This window comes from Pristiophorus japonicus, chromosome 2, assembly GCF_044704955.1.
Source record: "Pristiophorus japonicus isolate sPriJap1 chromosome 2, sPriJap1.hap1, whole genome shotgun sequence".
Lineage (NCBI taxonomy): Eukaryota > Metazoa > Chordata > Chondrichthyes > Pristiophoridae > Pristiophorus > Pristiophorus japonicus.
Window position 1 is genome coordinate 117000725 of NC_091978.1, and position 26270 is coordinate 117026994.

General features: G+C 42.7%; 2 protein-coding genes across 4 annotated transcripts in view; one reads left to right on the forward strand and one right to left on the reverse strand.

Moving 5' to 3' along the window:
• mtrex (Mtr4 exosome RNA helicase) overlaps positions 1-15848 on the forward strand; it is a 266450-nt gene extending 250602 nt beyond the window's left edge. Inside the window, exons 25-27 of the mRNA XM_070868803.1 lie at positions 3009-3171; positions 11887-11991; positions 15501-15848. Of these exons, the coding sequence (XP_070724904.1) occupies positions 3009-3171; positions 11887-11991; positions 15501-15553 (321 nt within the window). The 3' untranslated portion in view covers positions 15554-15848. The remainder of the gene's footprint in view (positions 1-3008; positions 3172-11886; positions 11992-15500) is intronic.
• A 20-nt stretch (positions 15849-15868) lies between these two features.
• plpp1a (phospholipid phosphatase 1a) overlaps positions 15869-26270 on the reverse strand; it is a 171890-nt gene continuing 161488 nt past the window's right edge. For all 3 annotated transcript variants that reach the window (XM_070868811.1, XM_070868824.1, XM_070868817.1), the window contains one exon: positions 15869-16231. In XM_070868811.1, the coding sequence (XP_070724912.1) occupies positions 16106-16231 (126 nt within the window). In that variant the 3' untranslated portion in view covers positions 15869-16105. The remainder of the gene's footprint in view (positions 16232-26270) is intronic.

Sequence of the window (26270 nt, forward strand, 5' to 3'; positions counted from 1 at the left end):
GCTATCATTAAGGAAGAAATAGCGGGACATCTAGATAGGAATAGTGCAATCAAGCAGACGCAGCATGGATTCATGAAGGGGAATCATGTTTAACTAATTTACTGGAATTCTTTGAGGATATAACGAGCATGGTGGATAGAAGTGTACCGATGGATGTGGTGTATTTAGATTTCCAAAAGGCATTCGATAAGGTGCCACACAAAAGGTTACTGCAGAAGATAAAGGCATGCGGAGTCAGAGGAAATATATTAGCATGGATCGAGAATTGGCTAACTAACAGAAAGCAGAGAGTCAGGATAAATGGGTCCTTTTCGGATTGGAAATCGGTGATTAGTGGTGTGCCACAGGGATCGGTGCTGGAACCACAACTGTTTACAATATACATAGATGACCTGGAAGAGAGGGCAGAGTGTAGTATAACAAAATTTGCAGATGACACAACGATTAGTGGGAAAGCAGGTTGTGTAGAGGACACAGAGAGGCTGCAAAGAGATTTAGATAGGTTAAGCGAATGGACTAAGGTTTGGCAGATGGAATACAATGTCGGAAAATGTGAGGTCATCCACCTTCGGGAAAAAAAACAGTAAAAGGGAATATTATTTGAATGGGGAGAAATTACAACATGCTGCGGTGCAGAGGGACCTGGGGGTCATTGTGCATGATTCCCAAAAAGTTAGTTTGCAGGTGCAGCAGGTAATCAGGAAGGTAAATGGACTGTTGGCCTTCATTGCGAGAGGGATAGAGTACAAAAGCAGGGAGGTCCTGCTGCAACTGTATAGGGTATTGGTGAAGCCGCACCTGGAGTACTGCGTGCAGTTTTGGTCACCTTACTTAAGGAAGGCTATACTGGCTTTAGAGGAGGTACAGAGACGATTCACTCAGCTGATTCCGGAGATGAGGGGGTTACCTTATGATAGATTGAGTAGACTGGGTCTTTACTCGTTGGAGTTCAGAAGGATGAGGGGTGATCTTATAGAAACATTTAAAATAATGAAAGGGATAGACAAGATAGAGGCAGAGAGGTTGTTTCCTCTGGTCGGGGAGACTAGAACTAGGGGGCACAGCCTCAAAATACAGGGGAGCCAATTTAAAACCGAGTTGAGAAAGAATTTCTTCTCCCAGAGGGTTGTGAATCTGTGGAATTCTCTGCCCAAGGAAGCAGTTGAGGCTAGCTCATTGAATGTATTCAAGTCACAGATAGATAGATTTTTAACCAATAAGGGAATTAAGGGTTACGGGGAGTGGGTGGGTAAGTGGAGCTGAGTCCACGGCCAGATCAGCCATGATCTTGCTGAATGGCGGAGCAGGCTCGAGGGGCTAGATGGCCTACTGCTGTTCCTAATTCTTATGTTCTTATGTGACCCTTACAGCTAAAGGGATCAAGGGGTATGGAGAGAAAGCAGGAATGGGGTACTGAAGTTGCATGATCAGCCATGATTATATTGAATGATGGTGCAGGCTTGAAGTGCCGAATGGCGTATTCCTGCACCTATTTTCTATGTTTCTGTCGGGGGCGGAGCCAGCGTACTGTGCTGAAAACAGTGCCGGGACGTCTGCACACGCACAGTGGAGTGTCCGCGCGTGTGCAGTAGCTCCTCGCCGCCAGCTGCTTCTGTGTGCTGCAGCCGCTGTGTGTGTGGGACCCGATGCCCGCCCCATCCCTGGCCGAGTGGCCTCCCGGTGCAATCGACCTCAGATTTGAAATTTTATGCATTGTAGCTATTTTTGAACTTTCTTAATGGCTTGTCATTTTCCTGGACTTTTGGATATTTTGAAAAAATTACGTAAATATGTTTTGTTTCTTGTGCATAGTGGTGACCAGTTGTTAAGCCTATTCGCCTGGTACTATTGTGAAAGAAGGTCATAAGTGTCGGAGGAACACTGAGAGAATGTCTTATTTATTGAAATAGACTTTATTTAGGTAATATGGGCTCAATTTTGGCCCAGTATAATCATTGCAAACAAATAGTTTAAATTAGTTGAGATTAGGGCAATTTAATTCAACTAACTTTTACTTTTTTTATTTTTGTAGTTTAAGCTTCCATGAATGTCTCTGTTGTATAGTAAATTAACTTTGTGAAGTTTGTCATATGATGTCCTGTATAGCTGTTTGACCCTATTCACATTCTTTAGTCAAGTCATTAAATTCTGCTGGCCTCCGAAGTACTTCCCTGCGCTGATTTCTTAACTCTCCACAAGGGTTTTCTGAAGTGGCCACATACGCTGGCCTAAGCAGATTTGGAGTAACTATTAGCTGGCCAAAGTGGCCTAAATGGCCAAAACTGGCATAGGTGGCTGGTAATACCCCCTTTTGAGAAAAAAAAAGAAACTAAAAAAATCCTAACTAACTCACTTACACTGGCGCAAATTGAATGTGCAAAATGGAGATATTTAAGATACTCCAGAAAAATCAAGTTGCTCCAAAAAAAAACGGAGCAACTCCTGGCCAAAATTTACCTTTATGTTACACATGACTAGATCAAGCAACAACTCTCCCCTTACAGGCAAACAGGAAGGAAGAAGTTGTCAACACATTTACCAATAAGCAGGTCCCATGTGAAACTGCAGGTGCAGCGTCAGGAATCCGGAGTTCCGGAATTCTCCGGACCGATCGATGTCAGGGTCGTCCAGAATCTGTAAACTGTTCCAGACCCTGCCGACCTCAGGGCCCTGCCGCTGCGCGACCCCGGGCCTTGCCTCACCCCCGCTCGTCTCACCGCCGCTGCCCTTGCCTCAGGCCTCCTTGTCGGGCCCCGCCCAATGGCAACTTCCTCGGCGGGGCCAGACGACCCAAATAGCTCCTCGGCAGGAATCTCCCCCCCGAACCTGGGCTCGGGTGTTTCCGGATTTGTGATGTCAGAAAGCAAATCGAAAGTCCGGAAAAGCCCAGAATCTGGAGCGGCCTTGGTCCCGAGGGTTCCGGATTTTAGGCGCTGCACCTGTATATGCCTGTCTCATGGTGGTGAAAATCTGAATTGAAGTTAACTTTAGATAATGTCTGGTTTCAGGAATGTGCTAGGAGAATAGCCAAAGTGTCAGCAGAAGCCAAACTGGAGGTCGATGAAGAAATGTACCTGGACTCATTTCGACCCCACTTAATGGATGTTGTATTTACATGGGCAAATGGAGCTACTTTTGCTCAGATCTGCAAAATGACAGAGGTTTTTGAAGGTAATGTTAAATATTTTCATGCTCCTTTGATTTATTTTTGAGTTCAACAATAAATTTGTCATTAGTAGTGTACTATTGATAACCGTTTTGATTTTAGAAATTGAAAAAATGTTTGCTTTTATCTGTACAAAGTCAAAGCTTGGTTCGGATATCAAGGCAATATCACAGATTGATGCTTTCAGATATTTTTACACTTGTGCTTCATCCATTGGTGGCTTTCTCAATTGTATTTTAGATGTATTAGCTGCCAAAATCTAATTTAATAATTTTTAGAAATAACAATGCTTTAATCCTGGCCTCAGACTTTTCTTCAGTCTTTGATGACCCACTATTTGCATGGTGACAATATTTAACTTTCCAGTTCAATTGTAGTTGTAGAATGGTTTCACTTGTAAGCTGGGATAAAATTACCTTTTGATAACCTTTACTTAAACCTCTGAGGGAAAGAGGGCAACATTGATTTGAGGCAGCAGAGGAATGAGTAGGGGGTGGAAAGAACAACCTGTTCTTTGCATGTGGCCATAAACAGTATCTGGGTCCCTGAGGAATCAGCAATTTAAAATTGTTATTAATAGTGAAATGAAAGGTTAAGAGGAGAAATTTCTTTACATAGCATGAAATGCTTTGCCATCGGGAGTAATTCAGACAGAGACTTGCATATTTTAAGGGGAAAAGTGGATACATATTTGAAATCAAGGAGTATAAAGGTCTATAGGGAGAGTTTTCAGATTGCTATCAGACAGCCAGCACAGGCATGAAAGGCCTGGTGCTTTCATCTATGCTCTTTAGTGCTATGGTTCATTGCTCTAGTTTGATGATGCAGTGCATTTAGTTCATTCCTCTTTGTATCACTTTGATAGTTTCTCAGATACTGTTTATGGCCACATGCAAATAACAGGTTGTTCTTTCCACTTCCCACTTTTGAAATAGTATATTTAAATCTAATGATATTTGGTGCAATATTTTTCTGTCAGCTGTTTTGGAATTCTAATACCTTTCAAACCCATTTTGAGAATCAGGTTTGTGGTCTAACGTAAAACTCTGATAATTCTAATACATTGGGTCCCCGCGATACATAGTTGTTTGGCCAAGAGCATTGGCAGCTGGCCTGCTTTTAACTACCTTGCAGTACCAGTCTGTAACCAAATGACAAGAGGTATGTAAAAGTAACCCTCAATGGATGCCTGTTGATTTTTTTCCCCCTCTGCATCAAAACCTGTCACTTTTCTTAATGCCTCTCCTTGACACTGTGGCTAAGGAAAGGAAATTGTGTGGAAAGGTCCCTCAAAATCATCAATATATTCTGTAAGATTTTGTTTTTGCATAAACATTTTCTAATTAAGATGCTTCCATAACATCCATCTTGTGAATATTTTGAAATCATCCTTTTCTTCTCCCCAGCTCCTTTTCTCCTCATCATCTGTGTGTCTCCTGTTTCTTGGACCTGCTTCATGCTATTACTCCGGCAGACACTAGGGGGCACACCTGGTGGCAACTCTCCCTTAGATTCCCTTTGTGAAGAGCTGCCTGCCTTCTTTCAATCTATTATTTACCCACAGCAGTAACTCAAATTAGGGATTAACATGCATTGCTCCACTCTGGTGCTATGTTGCATTGTGTCACAGCATTGCCCTCCTTAACACCCTACTTTGTTTATTTTAAATAGGAATTTCACATCAGCCTTGCAAATTAATGCTTCGTGCTGTAGGCTCAAATGTAAAATAGAAAGATGTATTTTTGCACTTCAGATATTAATTTTGTGTAGTGTATATCAGCTTTATATGGTTGGTATTTTCAGTTGTTAATTCAGCTGCCTCCAGTATGTGTATATAAAAGTTAATTTTCCATTTTATGTTTCACTATGGAGTTTGAACTTGGAAGAAACTCAGTCCTTTCACATGGCCATTGCCTATGTAAGGCATTTACAGTCCAATCTAAGTATTGATCATCTTTTGTGTGAAGAAGATTCTAAAGTTACCATTTACTAGTTTGGACCTGTCTCCTGTTGTCCTACTACAGGTGCTACTGTTTAATTTGAAGGAGTATTCCATGCTTCATCTCTATACTATTAATTATCTTGAATACCTCTATATCATCATAGGCAGTCCCTCGGAATCGAGGAAGACTTGCTTCCACTCTTAACATGAGTTCTTAGGTGGCTGTACAGTCCAATACGAGAACCACAGTCTCTGTCACAGGTGGGACAAATAGTCGTTGAGGGAAGGGGTGGGCAGGGAGCCTGGTTTGCCGCACGCTCTTTCCGCTGCCTGTGCTTGATTTCTGCATGCTCTCGGCGACGAGACTCGAGGAGCTCAGCGCCCTCCCGGATGCACTTCCTCCACTGAGGGTGGTCTTTGGCCAGGGACTCCCAGGTGTCAGTGGGGATGTTGCACTTTATCAGGGAGGCTTTGAAGGTGTTCTTGTAACGTTTCCGCTGCCCACCTTTGGCTCGTTTGCCGTGAAGGAGTTACAAGTAGAGCGCTTGCTTTGCGAGTCTCATGTCTGGTATGCGAACTATGTGGCCTGCCCAGCGGAGCTGATCAAGTGTGGTCAGTGCTTCAATGCTGGGGATGTTGGCCTGGACGAGGACGCTAACTTTTGTGCGCCTGTCCTCCCAGGGAATTTGTAGGATCTTGTGGAGACATCGTTGGTGGTATTTCTCCAACGACTTGAGGTGTCTGCTGTGCATGGTCCATATTTCTGAGCCATACAGGAGGGTGGGTATTACTACAGCCCTGTAGACCATGAGCTTGGTGACAGTTTTGAGGGACTGGTCTTCAAATACTTTTTCTCAGGCGGCCGAAGGCTGCACTGGAGGCGGTGTTGGATCTCATCGTCAATGGACCCTCATGGACAACCCTAACAGCGACAGACAGGAACGCCACACCACCATAGTTGCCCAAGAACTTAAGCGCTTTGATATCAACATCGCCACCCAAAGCGAGACCTAGCGGGCAGGGGAAGGCCAGTTCGAGGAACAAGGTGGAGATTACACTTTTTGGAAAGGGAAACCAGAGGTAGAACGCCGCCTCCATGGAGTCTGCTTCGCCATCAAAAACAAGCTGGTCGTCCACCTCAAAGATTCCCCCTGCGAGGCTAACTAACACTTCATGACTCTTCGACTCATCCTCTATAAGATCACCTCTCACATGCTTCTGTTCCAGCCTGAAAAGCTCAGAATTATTTTCTCGTAACTCAGACCCCAGATACAAGCCTTGTGGCTTGTCTCTGCATAGGTTCCAGTGCTTGAATGTCTCGCTTGTTTTTTAACAATCAGTACTGGACACAGTACTCAAGATGTGGTGGTCCAGAGTACTGTACAGTTTGGTCACTTATTTTATATTGTTTTGGCCATGTAGTTCAACATTCTATTGGCTTTGTTGATTGCTGCTCTACATAGGCTGGAATGTTGAGTCAATTAAGACTCCTTGGTCTCTTTCAACTAAATCGTGACCTATTTCAACACCAATCATGGAGTGCATGTTTCGCCTATTTTTCATTTTTATGCACAATATTTTGTACTTTTCTGCATTACATTTCATCTGCCATTGCTTGGCCCACTCATTTTGTTTAGCTGATTCTGTAGTTTCACGGATGTCATCTTTGATTCCACCGTACTTCCGAATTTTGGTATCAGTAGCAAATGTAACCAGTTTTCATTGCGTTTCAGAAACTAAGTCATTAGAAACAGGAGATCTCAACACTGGTTTCTGCACTCCTTCCCCCACCCCCCCTTCCCCCTCCTTCACAACCCCAGTTAATATGTTTTCCAAATGAGGTATGACATTGAAAAGAAAGACTTGGGTTCATATAGCGCCTTTCACGACCACCGGACTTCTCAAAGCACTTTACAACCAATGAAGTACTGTTGGAGTGTAGTCACTAATGTAGGAAATGTGGCAGCACCCACAAACAGCAATATGATAATGACCAGTTAATCTGTTAGTGCCATCGGTTTAATGGCTCATCCGAAAGACAGCACCTCTGACACTGCACTGGAGTGTCAGCCTAGATTTTTTTTTTGTGCTCAAGTCCCTGGAGTTAAGACTTCAACCCACAACCTTCTGACTCAGAGGCAAGAGTGCTACCCACTGAGCCAAGCTGACACATTGAATTAACACTAGGATTTAATGATCAGAAGCTTGATGCATCCTAGAATTTAAGCATTGAAGTCAGAATTTGCGAACAACAACTTGCATTTATATAGAGCCTTTAACGTAGTAAAATGTCCCAAATTGCTTCACAGGAGAAGTTATGGTTGTAAATGGTGCTTCGTTAATCAGTGCGTAAATGCTTGGATTAATAGTAAGTATGCAGTGAAGAGTTTGCACCATTTACATGCAATTAAAGGTTAGAAATGAAACTTGAATGGTGCCAAAGTGCAGCGTGGCTCTGCTGTTGGAATCTGTAGCAACTTCAGTTGTGTTGGGTTTCTGCCCTGTTATGATAAATCATTCCAGATGATATTGGGGCTTGGAACCTTTGGGATTCATAGATATAAGTTCACTTGCAATTGTGGCAGTTTGTTTGCAGGAGTCTTGGCAGTATTACAGGTCAGCAAACAAAGACAATAGTTTATTTCATTGCAGAAGAAGCTTGTCATGCAAAAATAAAAATTATTCTAATCAACTGCCCAGTTAATACTGAAAGTAAATCTGCTACATTTTTGTCACTTTTTCAAGTCTCTATACAAATGATGCATGGCCTTCTCAGAAAATAACTATATTTGTACATTATGGTGGAGTCCAAATCGATGGTTTGTGCTTTGCTGGTTACACTTCCCTGAGCAACCACAGGAACTTGCTTTAATGTCATATTACCCCAGATTTTGAAGTGGGTAATGACGACGAACTGTCAGCGTTCAATGGAACTGACAGTAATTTCAGATTTTCAATGCTAATATCGCTGTTAAATATACCATTCAATGTTAAGCCTTATTGGAATAGGTGTAACTGGGATTTTTAACAGCGTATTGACTGCTGAACAACCATTCTGGCCTTGAAAAAAATCATTTTTTACATTTATGGGGTGTCAAATTTCTCCATTATAATAACAATTACAATGTTTTTAAAGTAAGTCTAGATAAAAACTGCTTTTCATTTCCTGGTTTGCTATCTGCGAATTCTTCAATATGATTGGCTGCTTAGACAACTTGTTGACATCACTGCAGCTCTTCGCTGGGAATTCCCATTACAGTGGGCTACAATCAGTTGCATATCGAGAAAGGCAAACTTCTTGCCACAGATCGCATTCACAGCGATCGCAAGACCTCTGGAGACAGCATTCTTTGAGGCTGGCGGTGAGCGTCTTTGCATTGCTACTGCCCGCAAATTACAGGTCATTAGCTTTATTCAGCAATACGCATTCCACCAACATACATTAAATAAGGCTATTCAAAGTCACATCACACAAACAATTTATGAGCTTGAGACATGTATCACTTCACATTTTGAGTCCAAAAATGGTGATAAAACGGACAAAATGTTTAAATCTTTGAAGTATTACTTTTTGTTTTAAGTAGAATACATGCTTTGGGAACGATTGGCTTGAGGTAAATAATCTATTTAGGTCACCATTGACTTCCATTCATGCCACGCTGCATTTGCCATTCATTCTGTGCAACATCAGATCCTGACACATCCCTTTAACTTTATCTGAGTTACATTCTTGTAGTGAGAAGGATGTAGGAATATTACCAGAATCAGTGTTGTTGACTGTTTTATCACAAAAAACCATTGTGTATGTAACTTCAATGCACAAATATTTACTGAATTCTGCCATGCATTAAATGGCTTTTCATTAGGACTGAATGGACAATTAAACAACCAACTAGAGGAGGAAGCTCCATGATCATCCCCATCAATGATGGCGGAGCCCAGCACGCAAGTGCAAAAGACAAGGCTGAAGCGTTTGCAACCATCTTCAGTCAAAAGTGCCAAGTGGATGATCCATATTGGCCTCCTCCTGAGGGCCACAACATCACAGAAGCCAGTCTTCAGCCAATTCGATTCACTCCATGTGATATCAAGGAAGCGGCTGAGCGTGCTGGATACAGCAAAGGTTGTGGATCCTGACAACATCCTGGCTGTCATGCTAAAGACTTGTGCTCGAGATCTAGCTGCGTCTCTAGTCAAGCTGTTCCAGTACAACTACAACACTGGCATCTACCCGCCAATGTAGAAAACTTCCCAGGTATGTCCTATCCACAAAAAGCAGGACAAATCCAATCTGGCCAATGACCACCCCATCTGTCTACTCGCGATCATCAGCAAAGTGATGGAAGGTGTCGTCTAGAGCGGCACTTAGTCACCAATAACCTGCTTAATGATGCTCATTTTGGGCTCCTTCAGGACCATTCGGCACCAAACCTCATTACAGTTTTTGTCCAAACATGAACAGATTGGCTGAATTCCAAAACTGAAGTGAGAATGAATTCCCTTGACATCAAATGTAGAATCAAGGAGCCTAGTAAAACTGAAGTCAATGGGAATTCTCGCAAGCACAAAGGAAGATGATTGTGGTTGTTGGAGACCAATCATCTCAGTCCCAGGACATTGCTGCAGGAGTTCCTCAGGGCAGTGTCCTTAGCCCAACCATCTTCAGCTGCTTTATTAATGACCTTCCCTCCATCATAAGGTCAAAAGTGGGGATGTTCGCTGATGATTGAACAGTGTTCAGTTATACTCGCAACTCCTCAGGTAATGAAGCAGTCCATGCAGCATACAACCAGATATGGACGACATTCAGGCTTGGACTGCTAAATGGCAAGTAACATTCACGCAACACAAGTGCCAGGCAATGACCATCTCCAACAAGAGAGAGTCTTAACCACCGCCCCTTGACATTCAATGGCATTACCATCGCCAAATTCCCCCACCATCAACATCCCAAGGGTCACTGTTGACCAGAAACTTAATTGAACCAGCCACATAAAGACTGGATACAAGAGCGAGTCAGAGGCTGGGGATTCTGCAGCGAGTGTCTCGCCTCCTGACTCCCAAAGCCTTTCTACCATCTACAAGGCATAAGTCGGGAGTTTGTTGGAATACTCTTCTGTTGTCTGAATGAGTGCTGCTTCAACAACAACACAAGATGCTCGACACCATCCAGGTCAAAGCAGCCCATCTGATTATTAACCCATCCACCACCTTAAATAACATTCACACCCTCCACCACTGGGGCACACCCTGACTGCAGTACATACCATCGACAAAATGCACTACATCAACTCGCCAAGGCTTCTTCGACAGCATCTTCCAAACCAGTGACCCCTACCACCTGGAAGGACAAGCCCAGCAGGCACATAAGAACACCACCACCTCTCAAGTCACACACCATCCTGACTTGGAAATATATCACCGTTCCTTTGTCATCGCTGGTTAAAATCCTGGAACTCCTTCCCAAACAGCACTGTTCTAATTTCCCCTTACAGACTGCAGCAGTTCAAGAAGGCCACAACCTTCTTGAGGGCAATTAGAGATGGGCAATAAATGTTGACCTTGCCAGTGACGCCAACATCCCATAAACAAATTTTTTTTTTTTAATTCTCCAACAGAAAATCTGAATCTCTAAATCTCGCTGCCATCAAAAAGCAGCCATTACCTTCGTGCAACAAACCCACCTACGATATGTAGAACACGGTACTCTAATTGTTGGGACTTCCTGTAATTCCAGTTTGAAGTTTTAAAGCCAACATTGAAAGGAATGGAGCAACATTGCTGAACTTCTCCAAAATTATTCTTCCTGGCCTCCCCACTTCTACCATTCACAAATCACAATTCACCCAGAATGTGCAGCCTGTGCACTCTCTGACACCCACATTCCATCACCCCTCGCCTCCCCATCTCCTCCAGCCCTATGGCTGTGTTTGTAATGTCTAGTCCAACCAACACCAGGCTGCTGCTCATTTTCTGCTTCTCCATGAATGACTGCTCCTTCTGTCATATGCCTCTGGACCTCCCTCCCTTAGCATCTTCACCATGCCACTTTCCTCCCTGACTTCAAACATTTTGTTAGGAATCATCTTTTTGATCGTGCATTTGTCTCTTGCTCAACTTTTCCGCTTCCTCGTCTCCTATTGGATAGTTACTCTTCTGTAAACATCCTGAGGCATTTTTGTATGATGGGTGCTATAAAACTGTAGGTTTTGTTATCTGGGGTTCAAATAGTCTCTGTCCACAATTAACATCACTAGAGTGACTCTGGAGGACCTCCATTTGGTGACAAATTTTGAGAGACTATTGTTTTAAAGGTAAAATATATTGATACATCCACAGATGGGGAGGAGAAATTGAGTACTTTGAACAGAAAAAAAATTCTAGTATTTTCCTTTTAATGACATCTAAGCTTAATAACTAACCAATTATGGAACTGGCAGTCACAATTCTGCCCCCTATACATGTTGCTAGAATCCTAATGAACCATTGCATATATCAATATATCATCTTTTTGATATATACATTGACTTTTATCTAACACTGAGCTATTTACTCAGCAATGTTTTGTATGGATATTTGCGGCAGTTTGTTCAATGGAGCAAAAATTGCAAAATGAAAATTTATTTAAAGAGAACGAAGGTAACTAAAGTACATTGAGACAATGGGTTTTTTATTGCAGCTAACTAGAACTTTAATGAAATTATTATTTCCATATTTGCTGGAAAAATTCTCTCTCCTACCAAAGTAACATACCTAATTTTCTTAAATTTTAAAACAGGGAGCATAATTCGTTGTATGCGACGATTGGAAGAACTCCTTCGACAGATGTGTCAAGCAGCAAAGGCTATAGGAAACACAGAGCTGGAAAACAAATTTGCAGAAGGTTTCTGTTTAAATAACTATTACAGTAAAGAGTGGTCTGGTAGCCAAGTTTTAAAGATGTTTTCTTTTTTATTCTGCAATAATACATTGCAGTAATGTCATTCGCGTTGAAAAATGTCTCCTCATGTTCATGGTTATTATATTTACCTTCTCTATAAAAGTGGTGATCCTTCAAAGAAAAAGTTACCCCCTCCCCTGAATTTCAGCTTATTAACATAACTTGAGATGTAAGTTTGGACAGCAGACGAGTGGTGGGAGAGGAAAATTCTATCCAAGTCAAATTTCATGGGTTGGGAGTATCACAATAAGGGGACAAAAATTCTCAAAGCCTTTGAAAAGTGTCAGAAGACATCTCGACTATTAGCAGTCATGCCAAGGCTGAAGGAGCAGGGGACTAAGAAACAGTTAAACATGAAGGAAAGGGAACCCAAGGTGCCAGCCTCAGTCTGCAGGTAAGTGAAAATGCTGTCGATCACCGAACTCTTGTTTCATTGCTGAAGTCAAGGAAGTGCTGCATGAAGTGGTTGGAAGGAGCTTTGCCATCTCAGCAAGTCAACATTGCAGCATGTCTGCATGGAGATTGAACCAAGATTCAGGCCATAGCTGACCATTACAGTTACTGGCTGTTCAGCATTCTGCTGCACAATAGCTGCAGGTGTCTTGCAGCAGATGCTAACTTGGACCTTGAAAAGGCAGTTCTCCATGATTATTATCAGATTGGAATGCCAGGCCCTGCAGAAATGTGTTTGGGTGCACCAGAAATGGCACCAGTCAGAATACTCTGCCTTCATCTAATTGTTTTAGATGCCATTTAGGTAATGATGCTTTGGTATTAAAATAGAAAATGCTGCAAAAACCCAGCAGGTCAAGCAGCATCTGTGGAGAGAGAAAACAGAGTAAACGTTTCAGGTCAATAACCTTTCGTCTGACCCAAGATCATCGACCTGAAACGTTAACTCTGTTTCTTTTCTCCACAGATGCTGCCTGACCTGCTGAGTATTTCTCCCATTTTCTGTTTTTATTTGATTTCCAGCATCCGCAGTATTTTTGTATGATGCTTTGGTGTTGTGTAATCAACGAGTCTCACTTTATTAATATCTCTCGATAATTTGCATTATAATGTTTTAGCCATAGATCATTAAGTTTATGGCTACCCAATCACTTGGGGAAATTAGCAATAAGCCAAAAAATTCAAAGTTCCAGATTTGTTTCTCTGTTTGTGCTGGGTAAACTGATCTTTGCATTTGGGATGCCACAGTTGGTTTTGTCACATTCCTTGAGCTGAGGGTCAAATAAACAGGTGATCCTCTTCCTGATTACTATTTACTGATGCATGCTGAAAAGATGTTGGGCAGGATTGGTTCCTGGTGACAACCTCCAAGGCTGAATAGCCTGACACTCGCTGTTTAGTCTGACGCATTATGAATGGCTTCTTGGCCAAAGTACCAATGACTCCCATGCCAGCACCCAATGAATCATAACCCAGCACAAGTCAGGACCTGCAGGAGAGAATCAGATAACATTAGTAGATGGGGGAATATCCTGATATAAAAGGGGTCAGAGGGTCTAGTAAGGAGGAGGAACTGAGGGAAATCTTTATTAGTCGGGAAATTGTGTTGGGGAAATTGATGGGATTGAAGGCCGATAAATCCCCAGGGCCTGATGGACTGCATCCCAGAGTACTTAAGGAGGTGGCCTTGGAAATAGCGGATGCATTGACAGTCATTTTCCAACATTCCATTGACTCTGGATCAGTTCCTATCGAGTGGAGGGTAGCCAATGTAACCCCACTTTTTAAAAAAAGGAGGGAGAGAGAAAACAGGGAATTATAGACTGGTCAGCCTGACCTCAGTAGTGGGTAAAATGATGGAATCAATTATTAAGGATGTCATAGCAGCGCATTTGGAATATGGTGACATGATGGGTCCAAGTCGGCATGGATTTGTGAAAGGGAAATTATGCTTGACAAATCTTCTGGAATTTTTTGAGGATGTTTCCAGTAAAGTGGACATGGGAGAACCAGTTGATGTGGTATATTTGGACTTTCAGAAGGCTTTCGACAAGGTCCCACACAAGAGATTAATGTGCAAAGTTAAAGCACATGGGATTGGGGGTAGTGTGCTGACGTGGATTGAGAACTGGTTGTCAGACAGGAAGCAAAGAGTAGGAGTAAATGGGGACTTTTCAGAATGGCAGGCAGTGACTAGTGGGGTACCGCAAGGTTCTGTGCTGGGGCCCCAGCTGTTTACATTGTACATTAATGATTTAGACGAGGGGATTAAATGTAGTATCTCCAAATTTGCGGATGACACTAAGTTGGGTGGCAGTGTGAGCTGCGAGGAGGATGCTATGAGGCTGCAGAGTGACTTGGATAGGTTAGGTGAGTGGGCAAATGCATGGCAGATGAAGTATAATGTGGATAAATGTGAGGTTATCCACTTTGGGGGTAAAAACAGAGACAGACTATTATCTGAATGGTGACAGATTAGGAAAAGGGGAGGTGCAACGAGACCTGGGTATCATGGTACATCAGTCATTGAAGATTGGCATGCAGGTACAGCAGGCGGTTAAGAAAGCAAATGGCATGTTGGCCTTCATAGCGAGGGGATTTGAGTACAGGGGCAGGGAGGTGTTGCTACAGTTGTACAGGGCCTTGGTGAGGCCACACCTGGAGTATTGTGTACAGTTTTGGTCTCCTAATTTGAGGAAGGACATTCTTGCTATTGAGGGAGTGCAGCGAAGATTCACCAGACTGATTCCCGGGATGGTGGGACTGACCTATCAAGAAAGACTGGATCAACTGGGCTTGTATTCACTGGAGTTCAGAAGAATGAGAGGGGACCTCATAAAAACGTTTAAAATTCTGACGGGTTTAGACAGGTTAGATGCAGGAAGAATGTTCCCAATGTTGGGGAAGTCCAGAACCAGGGGTCACAGTCTAAGGATAAGGGGTAAGCCATTTAGGACTGAGATGAGGAGAAACTTCTTCACCCAGAGAGTGGTGAACCTGTGGAATTCTCTACCACAGAAAGTAGTTGAGGCCAATTCACTGAATATATTCAAAAGGGAGTTAGATGAAGTCCTTACTACTTGGGGGATCAAGGGGTATGGCGAGAAAGCAGGAAGGGGGTACTGAAGTTGCATGTTCAGCCATGAACTCATTGAATGGCAGTGCAGTCTAGAAGGGCCGAATGGCCTACTCCTGCACCTATTTTCTATGTTTCTATGAAGAAAAGTAAGTTCCCAGTTCTGAGCTGAGGCAATAACTGAGGTGCCCCATTACAGGGGAGAGCTGTTTTCTATTGCTTGCATACTTCCCACCGTGAACCAACACAGCTGTTGAACTAACACTTGGGAATGTCTACCTCCTATGTTGGCTGGCATCCGCAACAATGCAAATAAAGGGGAATATGAAAAAAGACAACTGTTGAGAACTCAGTAATTCTTCTCAAACCAAAAGGTTACACTTGTTTTTTTTTAAATTAATACAAGATTATCATTTATTTTCAGGCATAACCAAGATCAAAAGAGATATTGTATTTGCTGCAAGTCTTTACTTATAATTTTGAAGAAGCAGCACAAATGCCATCTACTTTCTGGCTCAAACCAAACATTCAACCCAAGTTTTGAAATATTCAGCAACATTGAGGCAGAAGATTTTCATGGAGAGACTTCTCTGGTTAAAGAATAAACAGTCAACAGATGAGCATTGCCAGACTTTTGTATAATTTTTTATTTTCCATTGAATTTATGTATAGTGGAACTCGAGCACCATCAAAGCAAGCTTCCAACAGCTGAAACTGTACATAAAATGCTTCAACCATGTTATTTTAATAAACATTTTACATTTTGGACTAATGTATGACTGCTTCACATCATTTTAATGATAAAAGCTTTTATTAGAGAAGGTACAGTACAAATAATAAAAATATTTGTAATTGCTGTTATATAGGTATTTTTATATATACAAAGTGAAGTGGATTCCAAGGGTATAGCAGCAGGTGCTTAGCCATATAGGTGGTTATCTACTTGAGTGACTAGGTATTTATCATGGAGATATGTTTTTAGTTATATAATCAGACAGATTTACATTCACTGATGCCCGCGACGATCTTTTATTGCTCGTGATTCCTGCCACAATGGTTTCCATGTGTCTCATGTAGAGTTGTATGTGAATTTTCCTCATCTTTTGGTGAAATTCTGGTGACTCTCTTTTTGAAAAAGTCTGACACAAACACCACCTGATGATAAAGGATGAGTAATTAGACTAATATTTGCAGTCAGTTTATACCTGATTGTTGTGCAAGGGACAGGGAGAAGCAGGAGCATGTAATCAAATTCCCATTCAAATTGCCTTTCCATTCTCTTGCAATTTACCTAAACTAGCAGGGAGGAGATTGTAATACATCTTTTCAAATGTTATACTGTGGGAGAAAAGTCAAAGTATTGTAATAAGATTAAAATTCAATAGTAGTAGTGCAGAAGCACTTCCTGGAAAATTAAACTCTTTTAAACAGTATGCCTATGGTTTCTTGGCATCACTTTTTAATTGCTCAGGTCACAGGATTAGTAAACGTCATGGTTCATCCTTCCCCAAAGCATCTCCTCCATTGTCCAGCTAAGTGGGACTGCCCTCACTTGGTTTCACTCTCACCTATCAAACCGCAACAAAATATCTTCAGCAATGACTTCTCTTCCCAGCCCCACACCATTACCTCAGGAGTGCCCCCAAGGACCTAAATGCTGCATCTTGGCAACAAATACATGTATGCTGTCGACACTCAGCTGTCTCCACCACCTCTCGATCTTGTGCCTCTGCTGTCAGACTGTCCAACATCTAATCTTGGCTGAGCTGCAATTTTCTTCAGCTGAACATCAGTAAGCCCAAAACCATTGGGCTGGATTTTGCAGTCAACAGTGATCTAACCCTGCCAGCTGTGTACACTTATGTTTTCCCACAGACTTTCTGTGGAAATTTGCAGTGGAACTTGCTGTAATTAGACAGCCATTTTGGTGCAACGCCCTCTACTGGGAATCTGGGATCTGTACGAACAGGGCACGCAACTGTATCTCCTTACCTAATCAGATTGCAGAATTGTTACCGAGCAGTACATAGTCTGAACCAGAAAATGTAAGTTTGAATATTTAATTAAATGCCAACTCATGTACTAAAAGCAAAAGAGAGAATAAAATGATGGGATTAAGATAGATAAAAGGGACCAAAAAAAAGTTTTTAAAAAGTTACTTTTTTCAAATCTCCAACAATAATTAAAATCTGAAGGAATGAGAGTCCATGCTTATAAAAGTAAATTTTCTGTGCCAGAGTGGTCGTTTAGCAGTAATTAAGACTTATCACAGTGTTAAAAGATTATTTACACTGGAATAGACAAGCCATCAATTTTTCCAGTGAGTTTAGTATCATATCTAGCACGCAAGTATAGCAACTTCACGCTGTTCCATATGTTTCAATTCTGAGTCTCTCGGCAAGATACTGTTAGAGCGAAGCTTCTGAAGGAGCAGGGCATCTTAGCAACTTCTGAATGAGTGGATTGTGTCTATACACTCTGGAGTTTAGAAGAATGAGAGGTGATCTCATTGTAACATCTAAGATTCTTAGGGAAATTTACAGGGTAGATGCGAAGAGGTTGTTACCCCTGGCTGGAGAATCTAGAACTAGAGGCATAGTGTCAGGATAAGGAGTCAGCCTTTTAAGACTGAGATGAGGAATTTCTTCACTCAGAAGGTTGTGAATCTTTGGAATTCTCTAACCCAAAAGGCTGTGGATGCAGAATCGTTGAGTATATTCATGGCTGAGATAGACAGATTTTTGGGGATTGGGCGGGAAAGTGGAGATGAGGTTGAATATCAGCCATGATCTTATTAAATAGTGGAGCCTGCTCGTGGAGGCCATATGGCCAAGTCCTGCTAATTCTTATGCTCTTGATTTCCACGTTTAACTGTGTGTGGTTGCCGGAAGTTGCTGTCCGATTTGCATTTTAATAACAGCGAACACTGTCAGCCTCATCGTTATTTCAACTACAAAATCAGGACCATTGACTTGGGGCCTGCTACAAACTCTGTACCCTTGCCACCAATTTCATACATCAGCTACTATTTCAGGTTGAACTTTGGCATCCTATTCCACCCCGAGATGAGCTTCAGATTCCATATCCTCTCCATCACAAACACAAGCTCTCTAACATCAGTTCCCTCTCCACCATCACTCACCTTCCCACCTGCCTCAGCCCATCTGCAGCTGAAACTCTCATCCATGGCTTTGTCACCTCCAGATTCAACTTTTCCAATTCTCTCCTGGCCATTTAAAGATGTCAGAATATTACTGAGTAAGAAACCTTTGGCATTGTTGCCAAATTAAGTAATTTAGGGGTTAAGCCATGGCAGGAGAGCCCAGACCTGTGTCATGCTCCTGTGCTATGTTGGAACTCGGGGATGCTTCCAGTGTCCCTGACGACTACATGCGCAGGAAGTGTATCCAGCTGCAGCTCCTGACAGGCTGCAGTGCGGCACTGGAGCTGCCCATGGATTCACTCTGGAGCATCCGCGATGCTGAGGATGTCGTGAATAGCACGTTTAGTGAGTTGGGCACACCGCAGGTAAAGGTTACTCAGGCAGATAGGGAATGGGTGACCATCAGGAAGAGCAGTGGAAGGAAGGTAGTGCAGGGGTCCCCTGTGGTCATTTCCCTCCAAAGTAGATACACCATTTTGAATATTGTTGGGGGAGATGGTTCATCAGGGGAAGGCAGCAGCAGCCAAGTTCATGGCACCATGGATGGCTCTGCTGCACAGGAGGGCAGGAAAAAGAGTGGGAGAGCTATAGTGATAGGGGATTCTATTGTAAGGGGAATAGGCGTTTCTGCGGCTGTCTGTCATAAAAATAAAAAAGGGAAGGTGGCTCAACCGTGGCTATCAAGGGAAATCAGGGATAACAAAGCCAAGGAAGTGGCATACAAATTGGCCAGAAATAGCAGCGAACCCGGGGACTGGGAGAAATTTAGAACTCAGCAGAGGAGGACAAAGGGTTTGATTAGGGCAGGGAAAATGGAGTACGAGAAGAAGCTTGCAGGGAACGTTAAGACGGATTGCAAAAGTTTCTATAGATATGTAAAGAGAAAAAGGTTAGTAAAGACAAACGTAGGTCCCCTGCAGTCAGAATCAGGGGAAGTCATAACGGGGAACAAAGAAATGGCGGACCAATTGAACAAGTACTTTGGTTCGGTATTCACAGAGGAGGACACAAACAACCTTCCGGATATAAAAGGGGTCGGAGGGTCTAGTAAGGAGGAGGAACTGAGGGAAATCCTTATTAGTCGGGAAATTGTGTTGGGGAAATTGATGGGATTGAAGGCCGATAAATCCCCAGGGCCTGATGGACTGCATCCCAGAGTACTAAAGGAGGTGGCCTTGGAAATAGTGGATGCATTGACAGTCATTTTCCAACATTCCATTGACTCTGGATCAGTTCCTATGGAGTGGAGGATAGCCAATGTAACCCCACTTTTTAAAAAAGGAGGGAGAGAGAAAACAGGGAATTATAGACCGGTCAGCCTGACATCGGTAGTGGGTAAAATGATGGAATCAATTATTAAGGATGTCATAGCAGTGCATTTGGAAAGAGGTAATATGATAGGTCCAAGTCAGCATGGATTTGTGAAAGGGAAATCATGCTTGACAAATCTTCTGGAATTTTTTGAGGATGTTTCCAGTTGAGTGGACAAGGGAGAACCAGTTGATGTGGTATATTTGAACTTTCAGAAGGCTTTCGACAAGGTCCCACACAAGAGATTAATGTGCAAAGTTAAAGCACATGGGATTGGGGGTAGTGTGCTGACATGGATTGAGAACTGGTTGTCAGACAGGAAGCAAAGAGTAGGAATAAATGGGGACTTTTCAGAATGGCAGGCAGTGACTAGTGGGGTACCGCAAGGTTCTGTGCTGGGGCCCCAGCTGTTTACACTGTACATTAATGATTTAGACGAGGGGATTAAATGTAGTATCTCCAAATTTGCGGATGACACTAAGTTGGGTGGCAGTGTGAGCTGCAAGGAGGATGCTATGAGGCTGCAGAGCGACTTGGATAGGTTAGGTGAGTGGGCAAATGCATAGCAGATGAAGTATAATGTGGATAAATGTGAGGTTATCCACTTTGGTGGTAAAAACAGAGAGACAGACTATTATCTGAATGGTGACAGATTAGGAAAAGGGGAGGTGCAAAGAGACCTGGGTGTCATGGTACATCAGTCATTGAAGGCTGGCATGTAGGTACAGCAGGCTGTTAAGAAAGCAAATGGCATGTTGGCCTTCATAGCGAGGGGATTTGAGTACAGGGGCAGGGAGGTGTTGCTACAATTGTACAGGGCCTTGGTGAGGCCACACCTGGAGTATTGTGTACAGTTTTTGTCTCCTAACCTGAGGAAGGACATTCTTGTTATTGAGGGAGTGCAGCGAAGGTTCACCAGACTGATTCCCGGGATGGCGGGACTGACCTATCAAGAAAGACTGGATCAACTGGGCTTGTATTCACTGGAGTTCAGAAGAATGAGATAGGACCTCATAGAAACGTTTAAAATTCTGACGGGGTTAGACAGGTTAGATGCAGGAAGAATGTTCCCAATGTTGGGGAAGTCCAGAACCAGGGGACACAGTCTAAGGATAAGGGGGAAGCCATTTAGGACCGAGATGAGGAGGAATTTCTTCACCCAGAGAGTGGTGAACCTGTGGAATTCTCTACCACAGAAAGTTGTTGAGGCCAATTCACTAAATATATTCAAAAAGGAGTTAGATGAAGTCCTTACTACTAGGGGAATCAAGGGGTATGGTGAGAAAGCAGGAATGGGGTACTGAAGTTGCATGTTCAGCCATGAACTCATTGAATGGCGGTGCAGGCTAGAAGGGCCGAATGGCCTACTCCTGCACCTATTTTCTATGTTTCTATGAGACTCCAGGATGGTATGTTGCCTCCCTGGTGCAAGGGTTAAGGATGACTTGGAGCGGCTGCAGCGCATTCTGGAAGGGCAGGGCGAACAGCCAGCTGTCGTGATACATTTGCTACCAAAGATATCGGTAAAAAAATGGGATGAGGTCCTACAAGCTGAGTTTAGGGAGCTAGGAGTTAAATTAAAAAGTAGCACCTCAAAGGTAGTAATCTCAGGATTGCTACCAGTGCCACGTGCTGGTCAGAGTAGGAATTGCAGGATAGCTCAGATGAATACGAGGCTTGAGGAGTGGTGCAGAAAGGAGGGATTCAAATTCCTGGGACATTGGAACCGGTTCTGGGGGAGGTGGGACCAGTACAAACCTAACGGTCTGCACCTGGGCAGGATTGGAACCAATGTCCTAGGGGGAGTGTTTGCTAGTGATGTTGGGAAGGGGTTAAACTAATATGGCAGGGGGATGGGAAGCTATGCAGGGAGACGGAGGGAAGTCAAATGGGGGCAGAAGCAAAAGATAGAAGAAAAGTAAAAGTGGAGGGCAGAGAAACCCAAGGCAAAAATCAAAAAAGGCCACATTACAGCAAAATTCTAAAGGGACAAAGTTTGTTAAAAAGACAAGCCTGAAGGCTCTGTGCCTCTAAGGTGGACGAATATTAACAGGCGCAGGCAGCTATTAACGAATATGATATAATTGGGATTACGGAGACATGGCTCCAGGGTGACCAAGGCGGGGAACTCAACATCCAGGGGTATTCAACATTCAGGAAGGATAGACAGAAAGGAAAAGGAGTGGGGTAGTGTTGCTGGTTAAAGAGGAAATTAATGCAATAGTAAGGAAGGACATTAGCTTGGATGATATGGAATCTGTATGTGTAGAGCTGCAGAATACCAAAGGGCAGAAAAACGCTAGTGGGAGTTGTGTACAGACCACCAAACAGTAGTAGTGAGGTTGGGGACAGCATCAAACAAGAAATTAGGGATGCGTGCAATAAAGGTACAGCAGTTATCATGGGCGACTTTAATCGACATATAGACTGGGCGAACCAAACTGGTAGCATTACGGTGGAGGAGGATTTCCTGGAGTGTATTAGGGATGGTTTTCTAGACCAATATGTCGAGGAACCAACTAGAGAGCTGGCCATCCTAGACTGATGTGTAATGAGAATGGACTAATTAGCAATCTTGTGCGAGGCCCCTTGGGAAAGAGTGACCATAATATGATAGAATTCTTTATTAAGATGGAGAGGGGCTAGATGGCCTACTCCTGTTCCTAATTCTTATGTTCTTATGTGACACAGTTAATTCAGAGACTAGGGTCCTGAATGTAAGGAAAGGTAACTTAGATGGTATGAGACGAGAATAAGCTAGAATAAACTGGCGAATGATACTTAAAGGGTTGACGGTGGATAGCCAATGGCAAACATTTAAAGATCACATGGATGAACTTCAACAATTGTACATCCCTGTCTGGAGTAAAAATAAAACGGGAAAGGTGGCTCAACCGTGGCTAACGAGGGAACTTAGAGATAGTGTTAAATCAAAGGAAGAGGCATATAAATTGGCCAGAAAAAGCAGCAAACCTGAGGACTGGGAGAAATTTAGAATTCAGCAGTGGAGGACAAAGGGTTTAATTAGGAGGGGGAAAATAGAGTATGAGAGGAAGCTTGCTGGGAACATAAAAACTGACTGCAAAACCTTCTATAGATATGTGAAGAGTAAAAGATTAGTGAAGATAAACGTAGGTCCCTCGAATCAGGTGAATTTATAATGGGGAACAAAGAAATGGCAGACCAATTGAACAAACACGAAGGAGGACACATATAACCTTCCGGGAATACTAGGGGACCGAGGGTCTAGCGAGAAGGAGGAACTGAAGGAAATCTTTATTAGTCAGGAAATTGTGTAGGGGAAATTGATGAGATTGAAGGCCGATAAATCCCCAAGGCCTGATAGTCTGCATCCCAGAGTACTTAAGGAAGTTGTCCTAGAAATAGTAGTTGCATTGGTGATCATTTTCCAACATTCTATTGACTGGATCAGTTCCTATGGACTGGAGGGTAGCTAATGTAACGCCACTTTTTAAAAAAGGAGGGAGAGAGAAAATGGAGAGTTATCGACCGGTTAGCCTAACATCAGTAGTGGAGAAAATGTTGAATCAATTATTAAAGATGAAATAGCAGCGCATTTGGAAAGCAGTGACTGGAATGGTCCAAGTCAGCATGGATTTATGAAGGGGAAATCATACTTGACAAATCTTCTAGAATTTTTTGAGGTTGTAACTAGTAGAGTGGACAAGGGAGAACCAGTGGATGTGGTGTATTTGGACTTTCAAAAGGCTTTTGACAAGGTCCCACACAAGAGATTGGTGTGCAAAATTAAAGCACATGGTATTGGGGGTAATGTATTGACGTGGATAGAGAACTGGTTGGCAGACAGAAAGCAGAGAGTCGGGATAAACGGGTCCTTTTCAGAATGGCAGGCAGTTACTAGTGGGGTGCCACCAGGGTTCAGTGCTGGGACCCCAGCTGTTTACAATATACATCAATGATTTAGATGAAGGAATTGAGTGTAATATCTCCAAGTTTGCAGATGACACTAAGTGTGAGCTGTGAGGAGGATGCTAAGAGGCTGCAAGGTGACTTGGACAGGTTAGGTGAGTGGGCAAATGCATGGCAGAAGCAGTATAATGTGGATAAATGTGATGTTATACACTTTGGTGGCAAAAACATGAAGGCACAATATTATCTGAATGGTGGCAGATTAGGAAAAGAGGAGCTACAACGAGACCTGGGTGTCATGGTACATCAGTCATTGAAAGTTGGCATGCAGGTGCAGCAGGCAGTGAAGGCGGCAAATGGTATGTTGGCCTTCATAGCTAGGGGATTTGAGTATAGGAGCAGGGAGGTCTTACTGCAGTTGTACAGGGCCTTGGTGAGGCCTCACCTGGAATATTATTTTCAATTTTGGTCTCCTAATCTGAGGAAGGATGTTCTTGCTATTGAGGGAGTGCAGCGAAGGTGCACCAGACTGATTCCAGGGATGGCAGGACTGACATATGAGGAGAGACTGGATTGACTGGGCCTGTATTCACTGGAGTTTAGAAGAATGAGAGGTGATCTCATAGAAACATATAAAATTCTGACGGGACTGGACAGGTTGGATGCAGGAAGAATGTTCCCGATGTTGGGGAAGTCCAGAACCAGGGGTCACAGGTTAATGATAAGGGGTAAGCCATTTAGGACCAAGATGAGGAGAAACTTCTTCACTCAGAGAGTTGTTAACCTCTGGAATTCTCTACCACAGAGAGTTGTTGAGGCCAGTTCGTTAGATATATTCAAGAGGGAGTTGAATATGGCCCTGACGGCTAAAGGGATCAAGGGGTATGGAGAGGAGAGAAAGCAGGAAAGGGGTACTGAGGCGAATGATCAGCCATGATCTTATTGAATGGTGGTGTAGGCTCGAAGGGCCGAATGGCCTACTCCTGCACATATTTTCTATGTTTCTATGCTGAGGCAGGGATTAAGTGATTTATCATTTTTTCTATTCTCTTTGCACAATATTACATTTTGTGGCTAAAAATGGAAGGTAAGGAGTCATACTTTTACCATATGTAAACAGTAATTCCATTATAAGTCTGTTCATCTATGTGCTAAATTAATTTTTCAGTTGACTTACAAAAGGTTTGAGTTAGCATGTTAGATATATCAATTCTTATTAGCTTATTTGGAATTTTTCAATTTCCAGAAGCTCCAGCATCATTGAAAAAAGTCAGATCAATGAATCATCAGGATAATGCTTGGAATGAAGGGATGTTATCATGAGGAACTTGAGTTTTGTTTCTTGAAAACGAGGAGTTGAAGGAATGATTTAATTGAGATGTTTAAAATAATGAAGAGTTAACAGCCTAGATAGGGAGTGACTCTTCCTTCTCGTAGGAGTATCCAGACCAACGAGAGACATGACTAAGCTGGTGAAAATTGAATTCAGGAAAAAAATAATTCTTCACACAAAGGGTTATGCGAATATGGAACAAAGGCCCACACCAAATTCACGTAAGGTGTTTAATAGGGAGATATAGATACTTATTTGGAAGTAATGGTATTAAGGGATATTGAGACTAGTCAGGGAAACAAAATTAAAACTGTCTTGGCAAACAAAAATATTGAGTAGACTCGAGACTAAATGACCTTGTTCTTTTGTTTCTGTTTATATTTGTGTGTAGATTGTAGCATTTCAGCAAATAGTTGAATATAAGCCAATTATTTTCCTTAAACAAAGCAGTAATTAATTAATCGTTAGCATTGTGGATGAATGTACCTGATAATGGCCACTGGTGCCTTGTGGTTGAAGCCAAGTTGATATTTACAAATGAGCATGATGCAAATTTTACCGTTTAAAAGTTTGATTTGTCTGTAAGCTAGGAGAAAAATTAAAGGGTAGAACCTCAAAGGTAGTAATCTCCGGGTTACTACCGGTGCCACGTGCTAATGTGTACAAGAATAGAAGGATAGAGAGGATGAACATGTGGCTGGAGAGTTGGTGTCGGAGGGAGGGCTTTAAATTCCTGAGGCATTGGGACCACTTCTGAGGGAGATGGGACCTGTACAAACCGGACGGCTTGCACCTCAACAGTGCCGGGACAAACATCCACGTGGAGAGATTTGCTCGTGCTGTCCGGAAGAGTTTAAACTAGCTTGGCAGGGGGATGGGAACCTGAGAGCAAATTCAATAGGGAAAGAAATAAAGCTGAAATTGGAAAGCAAGAATGTAGAAAGTGAATCTGTAAGACAGAGGAAATGAGGGTGAGTAAGTAGTAATCAAGGAGGTTTTCCTGTGCTAAACAGTATATACTTCATTGCAAGGAGTATAGGGAATAAAGTAGATGAGCTGAGAGCACAGGTAGACACATGGGAGTATTTCATAGCCATTACAGAGACATGGCTGAAAGAGGGGCAGGTTTGGCAGCTCAATATTCCTGGTTACAGGCTGTTTAGACAAGACGGGGGAGTGGGGGGGGGGTAAAAAAGTGGGGTTGTGATATTGATTAAAGAAACTATTACATCTGTGAGGAGGAGTGATATGTTAGAGGGATCATCAAATGAGGCCATATTGGTTGAACTGGAAAAATAAAAAAGGGGCGATCACACACTAGGTGTATATTATAGACCCCCAAATAGTGGGAGGGAGATAGAAGAGCAAATATGTAGGCAAATTTCTGTGAAGTCCAAAAACCATAGGGCAGTAATAGTTAAGGATTTCAACTATTCTAATATTGATTGGGACAAATATAGTGTGAAGGGTATAGAGGGTGCGGAATTCTTAAAATG